This window comes from Oratosquilla oratoria, chromosome 19, assembly GCF_046742065.1.
Source record: "Oratosquilla oratoria isolate Oo_2021 chromosome 19, ASM4674206v1, whole genome shotgun sequence".
NCBI lineage: Eukaryota > Metazoa > Arthropoda > Malacostraca > Stomatopoda > Squillidae > Oratosquilla > Oratosquilla oratoria.
The window spans coordinates 26,355,207-26,370,098 of record NC_134795.1 but is presented as its reverse complement, the minus strand read 5'-3'; the positions used below and the strand labels follow the sequence as shown (position 1 = coordinate 26,370,098).

The 14,892-nt window shown below is 47.4% G+C and overlaps 2 protein-coding genes across 9 annotated transcripts in view; both read left to right on the top strand.

Moving 5' to 3' along the window:
* Positions 1-14,892, top strand: part of LOC143035815 (uncharacterized) — a 149,093-nt gene that overhangs the window by 87,521 nt on the left and 46,680 nt on the right. The gene's annotated exons all lie outside the window — the stretch shown is intronic.
* Positions 1-14,892, top strand: part of LOC143035812 (acylamino-acid-releasing enzyme-like) — a 64,014-nt gene that overhangs the window by 36,263 nt on the left and 12,859 nt on the right. For all 8 annotated transcript variants that reach the window (XM_076202802.1, XM_076202801.1, XM_076202800.1 and 5 more), the window contains exon 10: positions 9,513-9,687. In XM_076202802.1, coding sequence (XP_076058917.1) covers positions 9,513-9,687 — 175 coding nt within the window. The remainder of the gene's footprint in view (positions 1-9,512; positions 9,688-14,892) is intronic.

The window sequence follows — 14,892 nt, the reverse complement described above, 5'->3', positions numbered from 1 at the left end:
GTTTGTTCCGAAGAATACAAACTCTTCGGTACTCCTTACCCAAGGATACGCGGCGCGTTTCTACCGCTAACACTGTGTGTGCTTGAAAACACCTCACTCCGAGGGTCTGGGCAACCATTATCCTCAGTAAGGGGCCCTCCTGGGGCAAGGGGCCCCCCCCTCCCCCCACAAGGGTAGGAGGGTAGAAGCTCCATTGTCTAAGCGGTAGCGATCGAGTCAACATCTCTCACAGTCCGGCTAACACTGAAGTTCAGTTCGGGGACCGTATTCCCCGCTCCCGTGCTTGTATCAGGAAAAGTTAATTTCCTGCGCCAAACCCGACATCGTTCGATTGTCTCGAACGAAAGGCACGCACTCGGCATCGACCTTCTACACCCTTCCAACGGCGTCCTTTGTGTGGAACGTCCTGCATCGCCGTCTTCCCCCTGCTTGGAAGCGCTTGAGACCCCTGTTCCCTCCCTTTATTCCTCTCTTTAATCTCCACCGGGTATTCTCCGCTTCTCTGTAAGTATGGAATCTGGTCCTAGTGTTGTTGTTCGCGATAGCATGTGTGCCTTCGCCCGCGGTGAATTTCGCTGCCGGGCTATTCTCCCACCGACAACTGTGGACCCACACTCTTGGTGTATCCATTGTCGGAATCTGGAATGTTCCCCTTCATCCCCGTGTACTACGTGCGCTCAATGGGGTGATAAACAGTGGTCCGCGTATTTCATGCTCACCGGAAGGTGCAGCCACGGGTCAAAGTACGCGGGCAAGGAAGATGGCTTCCCCCCTCACCCGACACAAAGAGAAGGCATGCTACGTCGGCGGAGGACGCGGGCAGTTGTCTCCCCCCTCCTAAGCGTAGTAAACGGAAAGGTTGTACAATAGCCGCCCCGAGTCAGTCTCAGGCTAAATTGTCTCCTGTTCCTGCCCAAAGGGTGGTTAGCTTCGACGGGCACGCGCCTCCGGCCCCCGCGAACTACCCCCCGGGTACGAGCTTTTTCCACGGACAAAGGAACCGAGTTCGGAGATTCGGAGCGCGTCAGCCTCTTCTCCTTCTCGGGTGACCCCCAGTCCTTCCACCTATCGTCAGACGAGCCGGGTCATCACCGGAACCCTTTCTATGCCCGGTGGGCAGGAAGCCCGAGGTGTACCCACACGCGCGTTCGTCGTAGGTGACTCAGCTTCGTCCAGAGGAGGCAGTCTCCCCTTGGCGTCTCCCGGACCATCCGCACCCAGGCGGGACTCTCCAAGAGGACATTCCCCGGACCTCCTCCCCACTCTCTGTTCACTCGTCACTACGTTGAAGGAACAGATGGAGGCCCAACGGGAATTTTTCCGCGCTTCTCAAGCGCGGTTCGTGCACCGCACGGAAGCTCGTGAGGAGTCTCCGCCCCCAAGGGCCCCCCTCGACCAGCTTCCACTTGCTCAGCCCCCCCCTGAACCCATCAGTGACGAGGATGGTAGTGTGAGGTTCCTCTCTGCCCATGCCGACCCCTCCTACGCCGACGACGATGTCCACAGCGCCGTAGGAGGGGGGCCACGCTCCCTTTCCCCTCCCGTTTCCCAGTCGGAATCCTCGATGGTGGTCCCACCTTCCTTCTCGGACGTCCTCGCGAGGGTTCGGAGGGCGAATCGACTGGGCCCCCCGAAAGAAGAGGAAGCCACATTCGAGTCTGACATCTTCATGACGGCCAACTCTCAGAAAGCCCAGCCTACTCCCCTCCACCTTCCATGGAGTACGCAGACGGCGAGAGCCATGGCCCAGGCCTCCGACGCTCTCGCAACAAGGACGACCGAGAAGGCGCGTTGGCTTCCGGTCCCATTGGAACACCAGAAGCGCTTCTACACCCCATCGGGGTCAACCCTCAGAGCAGCCTCGATCCCGGCGAGGTTACCAGAGCTGGTTAAGGCGGACGCCGAGTCGCTGCGCAGACGAAACGTCCTCCTCTCCGGCAGGGAAGTCAGCGACCACATTCATTCACTGGCTCTGTCCCTGGTGGTGAACTCCTGGCTAGAACGCCTCCTTGCCTCGGTGAGGCAGTTCTTACCCGAACTACAACCCCAGAAAGAATGCGACCTCCAGGCTTTTTTGGCAAGCGCGAGCAGAGCCCTGAAGCATCAGGCTTCCTGTCTCTCAACGTCCTGGGCCAACTTCGAGTCCCGCAGGAGAGACACCATCCTCGGGGACCCCAGTGACCCCCTCCTCAGGGACCCCAGTGACCCCCTCCTCAGGGAGATTTATGCTCCTTTGAGGAGGGCCCCCCTGCTCACCCACACGCTGATTCCCCCGGATGTGGTGGACTCGGCAATCACTAGCACCAACCAGTTGCTACACAACAGAGCCATCGAGAGAACAGCCGTCTCTAGCGCGAGGCCAAGGACCACCCCCCCATCGACCCCTCGGTCCTTTCAGACGCAGAGGCAGCCTTTTCGTCTCCCTAAGCGGGAAGAGGGGCCCCCTCCCCATTCGAAGTCCAAAGCCCAGACAGGAAAGCCCCGCCCCTTCCCCAATAGAGAACAGGGGCGCAAACATCATAGAGGCTCTGGACCCCAACGCAGGAAATTCTAGGAACTCGCCTGCCCTCCCGCACAGGATAGGAGGTTGCCTCTCTCTCTACTGGAGAGAATGGGAGGCTGCCGGGGCGGAGGACTGGACCATCCAGGTTATCAAGGCAGGCTATCGTCTTCCTTTTCACACCATCCCCAGCCTCTCCCCCTATCCCATCCAAGTCAGCAACTACCATCCGGACTCGGATCGCGGGCGGGCCCTAGTGGAGGAAATCTCCACTCTGCTCCAGAAAGGAGCACTCGAGGAAGTCTCAACTCCGGACCCGGGGTTCTACTCGAGGCTATTCCTAGTACCAAAGGCTACAGGGGGGTGGAGACCTGTCATCGATCTGTCTCCTCTCAACAAGTTCCTTTCCCTGACGAAGTTCCGGATGGACACCCCAGAGGCCATGAGGGCGTCTATCAGGGAAGGGGACTTCATGGTGTCCCTGGACCTCCAGGATGCCTATTTCCAAATACCTGTGCATCCCTCATCCCGAAAATTCCTCCGCTTCGTCCACAAGGGCACCACCTTTCAATTCACCTGCCTATGCTTCGGCCTCTCCACAGCACCCCAAGTCTTCACCAGAGTGTTCAAACTCGTCTCAGCGTGGTCCCACTCCAGAGGGATTCGCCTACTCCGTTACCTGGACGATTGGCTGATCCTGGCACACTCCGCCCAGCTATGCCGCGACCACCTGGGGACGGTCCTAGCTTTCATCCGCAAATTGGGCTCCATGGTCAACCAGATGAAGTCAGATTTCATTCCAAGACAGAGAGTCACGTACCTGGGTATGGTTCTGGACTCTTCCCTCATGCAGGCATTCCCAGTAGAGAAGCGAATCCAGAATCTCTCTTCTCTCGTCGTGCAGGCACTATCGACCGGGTTCCTCACGGCCAAACAGTGCCAAGTCCTCCTGGGCCACATGGCCTCCGTCGAGAGGTTAATACCCAGGAGCAGACTGAGAATGCGACCCCTACAGTGGCTCCTCAAGTCCCAGTGGTCCCCGCTAAGGGGAAACACCCGTCAACACATCACCCTTACCGGAGAGGTCAAGCATTCTCTTCTCTGGTGGAAGGACCCGTGCAACCTGCTCGTGGGGATGCCCCTCGGCCCATCTCCCCCCGAAGTCCTCCTCTTCTCCGATGCCTCCAAGGAGGGCTGGGGGGCCCACCTCAACGACGATCACGTCAGCGGTTCCTGGTCCACGGTCGAGCGGACAGCCCATATCAACTGGCTAGAATTGAAAGCGGTACTGCTGGCTCTCCGTCACTTCTCGGGTCAAATCTCGGGGAAAGTTGTGGGCATCATGTCGGACAATTCCTCGGTAGTAGCCTACCTGAACAAGCAGGGGGGCACAGTCTCCCAGGACCTCTGCCATCTCACTATGGAGATCCTCCTATTAGCCGAGAACCTCCAAGTAGCACTCAGAGCTCGCTACATCCCAGGGAAGAAGAATGTCTGGGCGGACCACCTCAGCAGAAGGAGTCAGGTAATCAGCACGGAGTGGTCCCTCCATCCGGAAGTGGCGACCTTCCTCATCAACAAATGGGGCTCCCCTCTGGTGGACCTTTTCGCCACCAGATGGAACCACCAGCTCCCGGTGTATTTCAGCCCTCTCCCGGATCCGCTGGCAGCGGGAGAGGATGCTCTTCTGCAAAGCTGGGACAACCTCGACACCTACGCTTTCCCACCGTTTCCCTTGCTCCAGAAGGTGCTCCAGAGAGTACGAACCGCATCCAACCTTCGGATGACTTTGATTGCTCCCTGGTGGCCAGAAGCCCCATGGTTTCCAGACGCCCTCGAGCTAGCAGTGGAGGAGCCCCTGGCCCTTCAGGGAAGACCCGACCTTCTACATCAACCAGTCAACGGGGCCTGGCACAAGAACCCGTCAGCCCTGGCGCTTCACGCGTTCAGACTATGGTCCGGATCCTCCTAGAGAAGGGTTTCCCCAAAGAAGTGGCAGAAGACATGTCCTCCCCTATTCGCTCTTCCTCAGCTGCCCTTTATCAAGGGAAGTGGAATGCTTTTGCAGAATGGTGCCACTCCCGAGCAATAGCCCCAGAGCAAGCCACCATTCCTCTGATTGCCTCCTTCTTCCACTTCCTCCGGAAGTCCAAGAAGATCTCCCTCTCGGCAGTGCAGGGCTATAGGGCAGCCCTTAATCAGGTGTTTTCTCTGAAGGGCATGGATCTAGCCCTGTCTCCAGAAATTTCCATGCTCTTCAGACATTTCAGAAAATCATGCCCCCCCAGGGAGATCACTTCTCCTCCATGGGATGTGGCATTAGTCCTCAACGCTCTGCGGGGCCCCCCTTACGAACCCCTCCGATATGCTAATTTCAAGGACCTCACCTTGAAGACAGTTTTTCTCTTGGCCCTGGCGTCTTCCAAGAGGGTCGGGGAGTTGCATGCCATCTCTTATCGAGTCGCCCACTCGAAAGGATGGCAAGAGGTCTCCTTCACTTTTCTGCCCCAATTCGTTGCCAAAAACCAGGATCCGGCCAAAGCCGACCCTAGATTCTGGTCCTTTAGTATTCCTTCCTTGGACGACTTTGTAGGGGGCGAACATGCAGAAATGGTCCTATGCCCGGTACGTGCTATCCGGACCTACCTCAAGAGGACGAAGCATCTTAGACCAGACTTGCCAAGACTGTTCGTCTCTACCAGGGGTACACCCAAGCCCGTCACTAAGACTTCCATTTCTTACTGGATCAAGGAAGTCATCCGCAGGGCCTACGCCTCGAGCCCCACGGATTACCCTGGAGCAAAAGCTCATGACCTCAGGGCAATAGGGCCCTTCCTAGTCTTCCGAAAGAATCGGTCAGTCAACCAGGTCCTTCAAGCAGGTATATGGAAGTCCCAGACTACATTCACTTCCTTTTACCTCAAAGATGTCATGTGGGAATCCTTAGGGACCTTCTCTCTAGGCCCCATAGTGGCCGCCCAAGAAGTCCTGAGATAACATACCCCGTACCAATGGCACACAGCCAACCCTGAAGCCTCATCCAAGTTCTGGATCGGCAACCACGGGGATACCTATCTCAAGTCCTTCTCATACTCCTACATTCCCTTACCTCACCGAGGGCTCTCAAGCATTCCAAGGGAATCAGTTCGAGCCCTACAAGGGGTACAAAGTGAGTATGCCCTGTCTGTCTCCACTCTGGGAACAGATCCAGGTGCCCTTCACAGTTTCGGGGAATGTATAAGGGTCTGGTCAACGTAGATCTTAGCACTCTACATTTTCTCCTTACGAGGGTTTCCCAGGCTAGACAAATACTTCCTTCCCCCCTAAGTCCAAGTCTCCTTGGGTAAGGAGTACCGAAGAGTTTGTATTCTTCGGAACAAATGTAATTTTCGCAGGAAAATTAATTTTTCCCTGATACAAACCTGAGGTACTCCTTACCTCTAATGGCCCTCCTCATCCACCCCGCTAGTAGTTCCTTCTCCCTGGCCTGTCAACCCTCGTGACTAATTTCATACCTGGCTCAGACAATGGAGCTTCTACCCTCCTACCCTTGTGGGGGGAGGGGGGGCCCCCTTGCCCCAGGAGGGCCCCTTACTGAGGATAATGGTTGCCCAGACCCTCGGAGTGAGGTGTTTTCAAGCACACACAGTGTTAGCGGTAGAAACGCGCCGCGTATCCTTGGGTAAGGAGTACCTCAGGTTTGTATCAGGGAAAAATTAATTTTCCTGCGAAAATTACATTTTCCCACAAATCCTTTATAGAGTGTATGTTGTGTTGTTTGCGTGCATGATTGTGTATAATGCAATCTTCCATTATGTGTTGTATGGTATGGGGTGAAGTGTTACATCCTGGGCAGCTGATCACAATCCATGTACAATTGTAGTTAACAGAGACCATGGGTCTGGGTATACCAGCAGATGGAGGTGAGTGGGTTGACAGGTTTTGAAATTGGGCAGCTGGAAGATGATTCTGCCATTCACCTTGCTTGACCACCACAAGCAGCTTGTCATTATTCCCTCAAGGATTTTTATATAGCTTGTAGTTAACTACTAATATGTTTTCAGTAATAATATGTACTAGTGCTTTATGATACACAATAGAAGAAAAAATTGAGAATATAGTCTGTCTCTCTACCTATATACCAATAGGCTACTTCACCTTAAAATGGCCCCACCAGCAGCTCAGCACCTTGTTGTGGTGGTGGAGCTTGTACATACATATACCAAGGCTTTTTCCCCCTTACAAGGAAGGTAGCCAAAAAGAAAAAGGCATAAAATCATTCCCACACATTCCATCCCTAAATACACTCCACTCCCCTCCACCCTCCCTCCCATCTTAGCACCTCCTGGATGACGGGTCATCCCTGCACCTTGTCCACTGCCCTGGGTCAGAGGCAGTGTCGCAAGTCACAGCACATCCACAGCAAGGCCGCTTGTGGGTTGCTATAAAGATCTGGGTGAAGGCAGTGGGATGGTATATACCATCCAAGTAGGTCCAACCATGTTACCAAGGCCATATCTGAGCTTCCAGACTAAGTTTGAACCTCAAATCACTCTCCCTTATTTCAGTTTCTCTCTTCTTCCTCTATCAGGATGGATCATAGTTGACAACTGTATAGGGCAGCCCATGAAGGTTGCACCTTCCTGTGGAAGTGGGATAAATGTATGGCATCATCTATGAACTTGAGGGCTGGTCTTGTCCTCATCTCATCTTGAGCAGTTACATGGTAGAGAAACCTCAGGCAACCTGGACACAGTAGTGTACCGGTATAGTGGAGTTCCCCAAGGAGCAGTACCCTCACCAGTACTATATAACTTTTTCACAAATGATCTCCCAGTACCAAATCAAGAACCACCATGGCACTGACCTACACAAAATGTCTGATGATAGTAACCCAACATAGCAACTATGAAATAGCAGCTAACAACACCCAAAATTACACAGACAAACTAGAACAATACCTCAGAAATAATAGAATGTAAACCTCACCCAAGAAATCATCAGTAACATTGATTTCTCCAGACAACAATGAATCAAGAAAACACCCAACAGTGAGATTGAACAACCAAACTCTTCCTCAGGAAAGAGTCCTAAAATACTAGGCCTTGCTTTTGATTCTTGTGTGACCTTCAGCATCCGTGTCAAAGATCTGATTGTAAAAATCAACAAGAAAATAAACACAATAGAATAAGTTAACCACAGGCTTTTGATAACAAAAGGAAACTCAAATCAATCAATCAAATCAGCCATCCTAAATCCACTGCTAAACAAAGGCCTCTTTCATAGCATTCTATGATTCACACCTACAGTTTACTAAGAATAAAGATGGCCTTTAACTACATGGATGAGGAAATAGTAAAAAAAATATTAGTCACACTGATAAGACCAAGATTGTAGTACGCTGTGACACTGGATACCCAACACAAAAAATAATATAAAGAAATTAGAAGTACAGCAGATGGAAGTGAGCATTAAGGGGGAGCGACTGGAGGAAGTGGATAGTTTTAGATAGTTGGGTGGGAATGTGGTAGGAAAGGGTGGAGTGAAGGTGGAGGTAGAATGTAGACTGAGAGAAGCGAGTAAATGCCTTGGTGGATTAAAAAGTGTAATGAGGAATAGACATTTGGGAATGGATGCTAAGAGGAGATTGTATAAAGGAGTGATTGTATAAAGGCATGATGTCACCACCAATGCATGTGTGACACATAGAAACAAGGAAAACCATCTTATGGACTGGAAAAATGCAGAGCTGCTGATACGAGAACCAGACAAAATCCGCAGGAAGTGTTTAGAAGCAGCAATCATTCAAGGAACAAACACCAGTGAACAAAACAGGGGCATATTTAACATCTCGCCTCACATTATTCCCCTAATACCCATGGCCAGCAAAATTTTAAATATCTAAACCACCCTTTGTGGACATTTCGCCCACGGACGTTTGGGCCAGCATTCTCATCCTTTCCCAGTGTTCAATCCCCCACCCCTTCTCCTCCTCCTCCTCCTCCTCCTCCTCCTCCTCCTCCTCCTCTTCCTTCCCCCCCCCTTTACTCTCCCTGTTCCCTCCTTTCCCCTTATTTAATCTCAAGCATTTGTATCTCAACTTGTACTTGAAAAAGCTGTAATAAGTGAAACGTCGTATAAATAAAGGCTCCGTCCTCATATGGTGTTTAACTCGTCAATCTTGTCGGCAACTGCCACTTTCAAGGATAGGCTAAGTAACCATGTAGTGAGCGTTGAAACCATTAGTTGTTTTAAGAGATGATTAGATAACTTTATGGATGGGAATGACAGATGGCAATTGACAGATGGCAATTGCCTAGTGTAGGTCTTACGGTGTCTTGTAGTCTCCTGTATTCTTATGTTCTTATATAAGCACAACCAGCTGAATGCAACCAAAAATCTACACCAGCAGGATACTACTTCTACATCTACAACAACCTTCTACCTTCACCACACAACACAACCATACAGATTACACAAGAGGCACTCCAAGACCAACCACCAAACTATTTACTCCATCAATACCCTCAAATATAAGCCCCACAGAAAAATTCCTCCCAAAAGAAGCAAGAACATCACTAGCATGCTTGAATTCAGGGCACCATCCAGCACTTAGACATCACTGATTGGACCTGGCTACAGAAATAACTTGCCCCCAGATGCAGTCATCACACAAAGTACACTGAACACCTCATCTGACACTGCCCCACTATAGATATACCCAGACAACAATACAGTATTTCTTCCTTGAGTGTCTTATTAGACAATCCAGTGGCTGGTGTCAGTTAGCTGGGAGCCATGGCTCTTATGCAAGAGAGACCTGGTTGATTGGTAGTTTCATTGACAAAATGATAGCTGACAATTGTGATTTGTAAATATTTTTGAGGTGTAACAGCACTAAAACATGAAAATTGAAATTGTAATACTCTAAAAGATTCTGCATCAAGAGGGTTTTGTAATTTGTGTAGATTCTATGAAAACAATATACATTCTGGAAATATTATTATTTCAGGACAGAGTGGTGATTGACACAGTTCCAAGGGAGATAAAGATTGTGGAAGGCTATGCATTCAAGGGCATGTATGGTCGCACCATTGTACCACAACAATGCTGGGCTTCTGATAATGAAAGAGTCTTATTCTCTTCCTATAAGTTGGACACTGTTGTAACCTATGTGGTCAATACAGGTATGTAAGAGAATCTGTAGGGGAGATGTTTTGTAGTACATTGTAAGATACATATACCAAAGACTTCTTCCCATTTTAAGGGAGGTAGCCAAAAAACAAAGGCATAAATACCACTCTCACCTGTTCCATCCTTAACATACTCCACTCCCCTCCACCCTCTTCCCTCCCTCCTATCTTGGCACCTCCTGGATGACAGGTCTTCCCTGTATCTTGACCACTACTCTGGGTCAGGAGCATTGTCGCAACACACTGTACATCCACAGCAAGGCCACTTCATTAAATTGATGATCCCCCTCTCCGTCCCCTCATGCAGAAAAGGAGAAGACTTGGAGAAATCCCTTCGAGCTGCGTCAGTTTATTTCTCGCACTTACTCCCTCACCCCCATCCCCCACCCACTCCACCTCATGCATCACAGCATCATCCATAGACAACCATTCTCCATACCCTCATCTTCTGTCCTCTCCTGTCCTTCTTCAACCAACATTCCTCTCTTTCCCAATGCCCCTTTTACCCCATCCATCCATCTCATCCTAGGTCGACCCCTCATGTTCACTCCTTCCACATCTGCTTTCCACACCTCTTTTACTAGTCTTTCTTCATTCTTTCCATGTGTCCAAACCTTCCCAATACACTTTCATCAACCCTATCTCCCAACTCCCTTTCCACTACTGTTCTCCTCCTCACCTCCTCATTTCTCACTCTATCCAGCCTAGTAACCCCCATCATACTTCTCAGACACCTTATCTCAAACATATTCAAACTCCTCCTCTCTTCCTCTCTTATGTTCCATGTTTCTGCACATACAACTAGGTAAATACAATCTCCTCTTAGTATCCATTCCCAAATGTCTATTTCTCATTACACTTTTTAATCCACCAAGGCATTTACTCACTTCTCTCAATCTACATTCTACCTCCACCTCCACTCCTCCCTTTCCCGCCATGCACGCACTCAAGTATCTAAAACTATCCACTTCCTCCAGTCTCACTCCCTTAATACTCACTTCCAGCTTACTGCCACATTCTCCCCTTGTACATCTCATCACCTTACTTTTACCCACATTTATCTTCAACTTCCTTCTTTGGCACACCTTCCCCAACTTTGTCACTAACTTCCTCAATCCCTCTCCTGATCTTGCTACAAGCGCAGTGTCATCTACAAGCGACAGCTGGCTTATCTCCCATTTTTTTTCCATTTTCTTTAACCATATTCAATCCCTGACCCACTACTTTTGCATTTACCTCTCGCACCACTCCATCCATGCATAAATTGAACAGCCAAGGCAACATAACACATCCCAGACAAAGTCTCACCTTTACCTCAAACCATTCTCTCTCCATTTCTAATCCTAGCACAAGCTCTACTATTCTTGCAAAAACTCTTGACTGCTCTTAACCATGTACTATAGTATACGCACGCATGCAGCTGATACGAAACTAGGCTAGGTAAGCCATTGAACTCTAGCAGCTATATCGTGTAAACATACGTACGTACATCAACAAATTAAAGTTGATTGATGCGTTGCGTTTATGATATCGATTGATAATGCAATGATTGATCACGGGTAAGTTGTGTTTCCTCTGATCCTTTCATCAATGGTGATGGGATTCAGGGATTGCCAAATGATGGATAATGCATGAAAAACGTTGAATCTTGCCACGGGATCAATTTTTTTGTGGGGGATCACTCCCGCTATTGGATTTGCGAGAGTGACATTGGAACTTTCCCGAGCGAAATTGCTCGTCGCTCCCGTGTATTTTTTTCGCTGCACAGTAGACACAGAGCTCATTCTACAATGTCCTCACTAACAATCCCTAGACAACAACATAGTATTTCTTTGTTGAGTGATTTATGGACCCATCCATTGGTTGTAGTCAGTTACCAGGGAGCCATGCATCTCTTGGAAGAAAGATCTGGGACAAAGGACTAACTGACTGACTCCATCCATATACATTTACCTAGTTGTATTTACCTAGTTGTATTTTGCGGGAAGGGGAGCTATGCTCGTGTTGTCCCGCCTTTGTATCTTGCAGTGTCTAGTTTGTTTTTAAACTCATGAATGGTTTTTGCGCATACTATTTCATTGTCCAGTTTGTTCCAAGTGTCCAAAACTCTATGAGGAAAACTGTTTTTCTTCAGTTCTCTTCTATAGCTATGTTTTTTTATTTTCTTTCCATGTCCTCTTGTGTTTCTTTTGTCCCAGTTAAGTAAATTCTCACTATCGAGTACCTCTGTGCCTTTCATGATTCTGTAGATGGTCAATAGGTCACCTCTCTCTCTTCTTTGCTCCAGTGTCGGTAACTCCAGTTTAGCCAATCTCTCTTCGTATGATAGGTTTGCAAGTGCAGGTGCCATTTTTGTAGCTGCTCTTTGGATTCTTTCTATTTTCTTTATATTCTTTTTGGTACTGGGGGACCACAATGTCGCTGCATACTCTAATCTAGGCCTTATCAATGTAACCAATATTTTTTTCATCATGTCTTCGTCCAAGTATGTAAACGCCACTTTTATTGATCTTAGCAAGTTGTAAGTCTCCCCGACAATTTTGTTAATCTGTATATCATAGGACAAGTCGTTCGTGATAATTACTCCCAAATCTTTTTCGGATCCTACTTTCTTTACTTCTTTGGTTCCAATTGTATATTTTCCTGATATTCTGTTTTTGCTTTTTCCAAACTCCATTATGCTACACTTCTTCGTATTAAAGTCCACTTCCCATTTCTGACTCCAGTTCCATACCCTATTTAGGTCTTCTTGCAGTGCTTCACAGTCCTCATCAGTTTCTATTTTCCTTAGCAGTTTGGCGTCATCGGCAAAGAAGCTCATGTAGCAGTTCACGTCCTCATCCATGTCATTCATATAGATAGCAAACATTATTGGTGCCAGCACAGATCCTTGCGGTACTCCACTGATCACCTCTTTCCAGTCTGAATATTTTTCTCTGAGCACTACTCTCATCTTTCTACCAGTCAGAAAGTCCTCTATCCATTTTAGTAGGTTTCCCTGTATTCCTCCTATGTGTTCCAGTTTTTTTAGTAGTTTTCTGTGTGGTACTTTGTCAAAGGCTTTTTGCAAGTCTAGGAATGCACAATCAGCCCATCCATTTCTTTCTTGCACTATGTCTATTAGTCTTGAGTAAAAGCATATTAAGTTTGTGGAGCATGATCTTCCTTGTCTGAATCCGAATTGTCTTGGGTTTAATATGTCATTGTCTTCCAGATGTTTTACCCATCTATTCTTGATTATTTTCTCACAAATTTTGGCAATGGTGCTTGTTAGTGATACTGGCCTATAGTTGGTGGGTTCTTCTTTGTTTCCTCCTTTGTGTATTGGTACAATGTTAGCGTTTTTCCAGTCCTCGGGTATCTTTCCTTCTTTGAGTGAGCTGTTTATTAAGATGTGTATTTTGTCTGTTAGTTCTTCTTTGCACTCCTTTAGAATCCAATTTGCAATACCGTCCGGGCCATGTGATTTTCTGACATCCAGCCTTGATAAATGTTCTGATATTTCCTTTAGTGATGCTGTAAACTCATTCATGAGGGGAGATTTCTTGTTTTTGTCTATGTCACAATTCGGTATTTTCTCTCTGGTGAAAACAGATTTAAAGTGATTGTTCATGACTTCGGCCATCTCTAAATCTTCTGTGTATTCTATGTTTCCTTGGCATAGTTTCACCAATTCCTGTTTGTTTTTAAGTTTACCATTCACATACCGATAGAATAGTTTGGGTTGCTCTTTGCATTTGTCTATAATATCCTTCTCATGGTTCCTTTTCTCCTCTCTTCTCACATTAACATACTCATTTCTATAGTTAACATAAATTTGCCATTTGCTTTGTTTTTTGTCTTTTCTCCACTTTTTCCAAGCTTTGTCCCTTCTGTCTTTTGCCTCACTGCATCTTTTGTTGAACCAACATTTAATGTACTCTCTCTCTCGCTTTTGTCTTGGTACATGCCTGTTTACCCCTTCATTGTAGTTTTCCATCAATATATTCCATTTCTCTTCCACTGCTGTTTCTTCCCTGTAAAATATTTCCCAGTTTGCATTCCGGAAGAATGTCTTTAGTTTTGTAAAGTCTGTTTTGTTGTACCTCAGTCTTCCTTTCCTATGCTTTTCGTTCCTCTCTATGTCTATTTCTTCCTTTAGTATAGTTTCGATGAGTACATGGTCACTCTTTCCAATTGGTGTCTCATACTGGACTTTATGCACTATTTCAGGCTCTGTTGTAAATATTAGATCTAGTTTCGATGGCTCTTCATTATTTCTGTACCTTGTGTTTTCATGGACCCATTGGGTCATTGTGTACTCCATGGTCATATCTAGCAGTACATTGCCCCACGAGTCATCTCCTCCTTGCACTGTCATGCTGTCCCAACAAATTTCTTTGCAATTGAAGTCCCCCATAACTACCAGATTACCCTTACCCATTAATATCTCATTGAGTGATTTTCTTGTGTCATCTAGCATTTTTTTATGTTCAATTTCTTTCCAAGCGCTTGTTTTTGGAGGCACATAAGTCACCACAAACTTTCTACTTTTCATATTCTTGCCTTCGACTTTTATCATGATCAATTCAGCATTACCTTTGCCCTCTGCAATTTTTGTCACCTTTAGGTCTTTCTTGGCCAAGAACATGATTCCCCCTCCCTGTTTCTTGTCCCTGTTTTTTATCCAGTAGTTGTATAAACCTTGTCCGATAACAGTGGATGGTATTTCACCTCTTAGTTTAGTCTCTACAATTCCCATTATGTCTGGTTTTGCTTCTAACAGATAATCATTGAGTTCGTTCAGTCCCGAAATTAGTCCGTCAATGTTGGTATAGGCCACTTTTAATTTTCTTCCTTCTCCCTGGTTTCTTCTTCCCTTGTTTTGTTCGTTTTGAAGCGCCATTGTCTTAATCTCAAGTCTATTACTCTCCACTGGAATTCTTTGCATTCTGTCTCTGATCTTTTCAAGTTTTTTTCCTTTGCTTCTTCTCTTAGCGCCCTTTCTTTTTCTAATTCCTCAGTATTCATTTCTCTTTTTATCCATATCTTATTGTATTTTTCACTCTTTGCCAAGTTACCTACTTTTTCAAATATGTCTTCTACTACCACTTGTGACCTTAGTTTTATCTTTAGAGGTCGATTCCTATCCTAAGTATAGCGACCAATTCTGTAAGTCTCTTCTAAGTCTGTGCCTGAATCACTATCTCCCCCCTGAAT